The sequence below is a fragment of the Trichechus manatus genome, unplaced genomic scaffold (genome assembly GCF_000243295.1).
Source record: "Trichechus manatus latirostris isolate Lorelei unplaced genomic scaffold, TriManLat1.0 scaffold00138, whole genome shotgun sequence".
Lineage (NCBI taxonomy): Eukaryota > Metazoa > Chordata > Mammalia > Sirenia > Trichechidae > Trichechus > Trichechus manatus.
Genome location: NW_004444074.1, coordinates 1,466,833 through 1,472,774, shown reverse-complemented (window position 1 = coordinate 1,472,774; position 5,942 = coordinate 1,466,833). Strand labels below are relative to the sequence as shown.

The following is a 5,942-nucleotide window of genomic DNA, read 5'->3' as shown; positions in this document are numbered from 1 at the left end:
AGCCTGTCTCCTCCAACGGCTCTGCTGCTCCCTTCCCGTCCACAGGAAGCCTACTGCGGCTATGTCATCATCCTCATGGCCCTCCTCTGGTGCACCGAGGCTCTGCCCGTGGCAGTCACTGCCCTCTTCCCTGTATTCCTGTTCCCCATGATGGGCATCATGGATGCCTCTGAGGTGAGACTCCCCCATCCTCAGGAGAAAGGGCTCATGGGGCAGGGAGAGGGGAAGGTCTTCCCCAGGATTCCAGTGACCAGGGAAGCCTATCATAGGTGGGCACATGGAAGAGGGATCCCTGCTTGTGCTTGGAAGAGGAGAGGGCACTGAGGGAGTAGTCAGCTAGAAGACAGGGGGAAGGCATTCTAGAAACGTTGAGTGTATGGCTCGTGTTAAGATTTAATTCAAGGTGGGAGTGATTAGGCTTAAGCCAGGGAAGTGGAAGGGCCTGGTGACCCAGGAAAAGGCCTTGAAAGGCAGCTAAAGAGCTTGTATTCCTCTAGTTAAATGGTTCCTAAATTTGAGCATACATCAGAATCACCTGGAGGGCTCGTTAAAACAAAGATTTCTGAGCCCCACCCAGAGTTTCCAATTTAGTAGGCTTAGGGTGGGGCCTGAGTATGTTCATTTTTAACAAGTTCCACATGGTGCTGGGGACATGGTCAGGGAACCACACTTTGGGAACTGCAACCCTAGATCATAGAAACAGAGTAAAATTATCTATCTCCTAGTCCATGACTTGAAACATAAGCGAAATCTGTCTACGTTTTCTCCCAATCATTCCTGAGGGGTGAAAGAGGGAGTTTGGCAGGAGGAGAGGAAACTAATACTGAACGTCAGATAATCCAAAGACTAGCGGACCAGCATCTATTTGTGCATCTATAGCTGCGTCCCATGAGCCCAGGAGCACTGTAGGAGACCTCAGGGTCTTCCTGCCTCTCAGCTGTGACCTTGTCCCACCAGGTCTGCATCGAGTACCTGAGTGACACCAGTATCCTGTTCATCGGAGGGCTGCTGGTGGCCATCGCTGTGGAGCACTGGAATCTGCATAAACGTATCGCCCTCCGCGTGCTCCTCATCATCGGGGTGCGGCCTGCCGTGTAAGTCCCCACACTCCAGGGCAGGAGAGCCTGGGACGGGGCAGCATCCTACATATCCAGTCCCGGAAGGGACACTGGAACACCAATGTGTCTGTCTGCCCATCCCTAGGTTGATCCTGGGCTTCATGGTGGTCACAGCCTTCCTGTCCATGTGGATCAGCAACACAGCTACCACAGCCATGATGGTGCCCATCGCACACGCTGTCCTGGAGCAGCTGCACAGCAATCCCACCAGCAAGGACGTGGAGGAGGGCAGCAACAACCCCACCTTCGAGCTCCAGGAACCAAGTGGCCAGAAGGAAGTGACCAAGCTTGGTGAGAAAGATGGGGCTGAACCCTGTCCCCTCAAGCCCTTGGCTCTGGGGGAGGATCCGAGGGGATGTCCATTCCCAGGGGTGGTCAGCTTGGAGGCTTAGGGGAAAAGGAAGAGGGATGCCAGAAGTACAGTAACCAATTTATTCTGGTTTGCCCACGACTTTTTCGGTTTTAAAAGTCCTGCATCCTGGGAGTCCCCTTGGTCCAGGGCAAACCAGGATGGTTGGTCTCCCTAGCAAGAAGAGAGTTGGAGTTTAGGTGGGCAGCCAGGGTTCTAGTCTCCATTCTTTGTCTGTGGCATGAATCATCCTCTTCCTCTCTCTGAGCTTCTCAAGGGGGAGGTTGGACCAGACAGAACCTGAGGGTCCTCTCAGCCTGAGACTCTGGGCAGTGTTGGACCCATGAGACCTTGGGGCAGCCTCTGTCCTCCTCCCAGCCCAGACCTCAGGTGACTGTCTAACAAGATGTCCCAGGAAGCTATGTGCCCACCCCCTGCCTGAGCTCTCCCTTGCTCCCAGATAACGGGCAGTTCCCCTCCACCCTGCCTGCTCCTTCTGGGCCACGGGTACATCACAACAAGGAGCAGCTTCGCTTCACCCAGGGCATGAGCCTGTGCGTGTGCTATTCGGCCAGCATCGGGGGCATAGCCACGCTGACTGGCACCACGCCCAACCTGGTGCTGCAAGGCCAAGTCAACTCGTGAGTGTTGAGGAAGGGGGATACCAGGGGGTGGGGGGGTTGCAAGCTCATTGGGAGGTAGATGGGGCTGGGAGGTAGCCCAGGCAATGCCACACAGCAGCCTGTATCCCACTTCAGGCTCTTCCCCCAAAACGCCAACGTGGTGAACTTTGCCTCTTGGTTTGGCTTTGCATTCCCCACCATGGTCATCCTGCTGCTGCTGGCCTGGCTGTGGCTGCAGATCGCCTTCCTTGGGTTCAAGTAAGTGGTAGAATGGGTGGGAGATGCCCTGGTCCCTGCCCTTAACCTCTGGGAGATTCCGGGGCCCAGAGGCTACTCCATTTTGAGAAATTATATAATCATGACCCCAGTGGGAAGACTTCTCCCTCCCATGGCCCCTCTGTGCACTTGTATCCCCATTTTGGTTGCCAGCAACCCCAGGCATTACCCGGTAAAGAATAATATCCCATTAAGCAGATGAGCAAACTGAGGCTTGAGGAGTGAGAAAGAGATTTGCCCTGAGGTGCACAGCTAGATTTATCAGTGCTGGGATTGAAAACCATGTCTCCTGATGCCCAGACCAGACCCTTCCCAAAGTGCCCCTTCCCATAGTGCTCCATAGTCCTTTAATAATGTTTAATGAGTGTACACTGAGTGTGTTCAGTTACAAACACATTTATTGAGCACCTACTGTATGCCTGGCCCTATCCTGAGCACTGAGATGGTAAGAGGCATGAGGCACAGTCCCTGTCTTTGGAAGTCACCATCTGATGGGTGAGGATATATGCTGAGGGTCACAGCAGAGGGAAGCCTAGGTACTGTGAGAGCACAAAGGAGGGAGGGCCTAACTCAGCCCAGGGTAGGAGGAGATGATGCTGGAGTTGAATCTTGCAGGACCAGAAGTCAGCCATGTGGAGAACAGAGTACAGGCATTCCAGGCAGCAGGAACAGCTAGTACAAAGGGACAGAGACAAGAAATAACATAATGTGTTTGGGGGAACTCTAGTTCTGTGTAGCTGAAATATAAAGTGCAAAATGGCATGTCAGGAAATGTAGCTGGAAAAATAGGCAGGGGCAGATTATGGAGGATCTTATGGGCTTCATAGTTTGGACCTTGTCTTTGAGGCCACCAGGAGCAAATAGGTTTTATTCCTACTTCAAAACCTGGGTAACTAGTAGCTATTTGGAGCTCTAAGTTGAAAATCATTGCAAGGCCCTTCTGGCCTCAGTTGGATCACGTGCTGTGATTGATTAGTGATGTCAGCCATAAGTAGTGGGTAGAGAAGCAGTGGTATGAGTGCTATGTTATTTGCCCTTCCTGCACAGGGAACGGGGAGCCATTGAAAGTTTTTAAGCATAGTGGCTGTTCTTTAGAAAAATCACTTGGGCAGGTGTAAGGAGACTGAATTGAGATTGGAAGCTGTTACAAAGCAAGGAGGTAGTCAAAGAGAACAGCATGATGCAAGGCACCATGGGAGATTCGAAGATTTGTGAAGCATGGTCTTTGCCCTTGAGGAACACACAGTCCAGCAAGGGAGTTGAGATTTACCCAAGTGAAAAGTTAAATGTCAACGCAAGTTAAGTAAGAGGCACAAGGAAGTGGGCCACAGTCTCCTGTGCCTCTGAGGACAATGTGGATGGGGCTCATGCTGGGCAGAGGATACCCAGAAGCAGGTAGAAGAGGGAAAGGTTTCCTGAAAGGTGGTTGGGGGAGGAGAGGTGTGACTCAGGGCCAAGGGGAGGCATAGGGTCTGGGCTGCTAGGCCCTCCTCATTTTGGGCAAGAGAGGGCTCAGCAGAATAGAACACTTGGAGGGAAAGGGGGTCCATGGGACAGATGGAACACGGCCAAGCAGGGGGAAACCAGCCTCCCCTGCCCTAGCCCTACCCCTGTTAAACAAAAGCCATGGCACTCTGAGAGCATTCTATTCTTCCAGAACCTTGAGTGGATCCAGGGCCTTAGTGTAGTGACCCGAGGTGCCCTCCATAACCTCAGTCTTCACATAACAGGCACTAGGAGTCCTTTGCTCCCCTGCCTGGTGCAAGGCCCTCATGAGCGGTCCCTACCCCTCTGTCTGCAGCTTCCGGAAGAACTTCGGCATTGGGGGAGAGGCACAAGAGCAAGAGCAGGCAGCCTACCGCGTCATCCAGACAGAGCACAGGCTGCTGGGCCCCATGACCTTTGCAGAAAAGGCCATCACCTTCTTCTTTGTCACCCTGGTGCTGCTCTGGTTCACCCGGGAGCCAGGCTTTTTCCTTGGCTGGGGCAACCTGGCTTTTCCCAACGCTGAGGGGGAAAGGTGAGTTGTTAGGCAGAGGAGTGGGGATGACACCCCTGTAGTTCATACATTTGTGGGAAGACGGAGGGGGGCAGGGCCCCCAGTGCAGAATGGAACATAACACAGGGGAGGTAGGAACTTCCCAGGAGGGGTTGGCATGTCTGTGGGAGGGGCTTCTCTCTGCCACCCCTCCATCCTGTGGTCCTGAGTTACCCTGAGACACTAAGCCTGCTCTCCCTGCCCCACCCACAGCATGTTGTCTGATGGGACAGTGGCCATCTTCATCAGCGTAATTATGTTCATCGTGCCCTCCAAGATCCCAGGGCTGACGCAGGACCCAGGTAAGCATCTGGTCTGGGGCAAGAAAAGGCTTCCGGTCATCTGGGCAACCCCTGTCTTCAGGCATGTCATGTACCTTTGACTGCACTTGGCAGGAGTAGACAGAGCCCAGAGATTGGGATGACTTGCCGAGGTCACAGGGACTCAGGGGCAAAGTCAGAATATTGCAGAACTGAGGATCTCCTCCTGAATGCGTTAGGCTCTGATAGGGACCCACATGGGGACATCCCGAGTTGAGGGGAGGGAAGGCCAATTCTCTCTTGGTGACCCCTCCTCCTCTGTTTGGGGAGCAGAAAATCCAGGGAAGCTGAAGGCCCCTCCTGCCCTCCTCAACTGGAAGACGGTGAATGAGAAGATGCACTGGAATGTCGTGATCTTACTGGGTGGTGGCTTTGCCCTGGCCAAGGGCAGTGAGGTGAGAAACCTCCAGCCCCTCCCCAGTCTATTTGAAGGAGACCCTGTGGCAGAGACAGAGGAGCTCTACTTCTATCCTAAGTGGGGAGACCTGGTTCCCTTTTAAGAGCTGCCCTAGTGGGCAGAGAATTTGTGGCAGCTGAAGGGACTTAGAGTAGAGCCAGTATGAGGGAGGGGCAGAAACCCAGCCATAGGAACCTCTCCCCATTGGGGTCAAAGACAAAGGGAAGGCAAGCTTCTCTAGAGGGTGAAGCCTGTTCTCACCTCTATCCACCCCTCCACAGGCGGCCTCCTCCTTTCCCCTCTGCCAGGCAGAGAATGCAATAGCTTTAGCTACCAAGTTACTGGCCTCGGTTGAACACAGTCTGCCTGCTGCAGCCACCAGGGGGCGCCAGGCTCCGAGGATCAGTGCATCTTTTGCCAGAGCCACCTTCCAAAAGGGAAATCCCTGAAGAAAAGCTGCACCCTGGGCCTCAGTGTCCCAGCTGAGCTCATTCACTGCATAGACAGGAGGGGGCTTCCCTGAGTTAAGAATTAGTGCTGGTGTAGGGGGTGGGCTCCTGGTTCTGTGATTAGTTCATCCATCAAGCATTCACTGAGTACCAGCTGTGCCAAGCCCTGTGCTGGGCATGTGGCATTGTACAAGAGAAAGACAGCATTACAGACCTGGGTGTGGGAGAAGAGGGGTGGGGGTGCCTTGAAGGCCTCGAAGTTCTTCTGACCCTGTGGATGCCCCCATCCTCCAGTCAGACTCTTTCCAGCCTCCACCAGGGCCCTCCCCAACTCTCCCTGCCTGACAGGAGCAAGGTCCCCTCTGCCCCAGC

The 5,942-nt window shown here is 54.0% G+C and overlaps 1 protein-coding gene across 1 annotated transcript in view; it reads left to right on the top strand.

The window, feature by feature from the left end:
* The first annotated feature begins 27 nt into the window (after window positions 1-27).
* LOC101355039 (solute carrier family 13 member 2-like) overlaps window positions 28-5,942 on the top strand; it is a 7,844-nt gene continuing 1,929 nt past the window's right edge. The window contains exons 1-8 of the mRNA XM_012558115.1: window positions 28-174; window positions 958-1,094; window positions 1,204-1,409; window positions 1,928-2,108; window positions 2,226-2,348; window positions 4,168-4,386; window positions 4,618-4,706; window positions 4,998-5,119. Coding sequence (XP_012413569.1) covers window positions 76-174; window positions 958-1,094; window positions 1,204-1,409; window positions 1,928-2,108; window positions 2,226-2,348; window positions 4,168-4,386; window positions 4,618-4,706; window positions 4,998-5,119 — 1,176 coding nt within the window. The 5' untranslated portion in view covers window positions 28-75. The remainder of the gene's footprint in view (window positions 175-957; window positions 1,095-1,203; window positions 1,410-1,927; window positions 2,109-2,225; window positions 2,349-4,167; window positions 4,387-4,617; window positions 4,707-4,997; window positions 5,120-5,942) is intronic.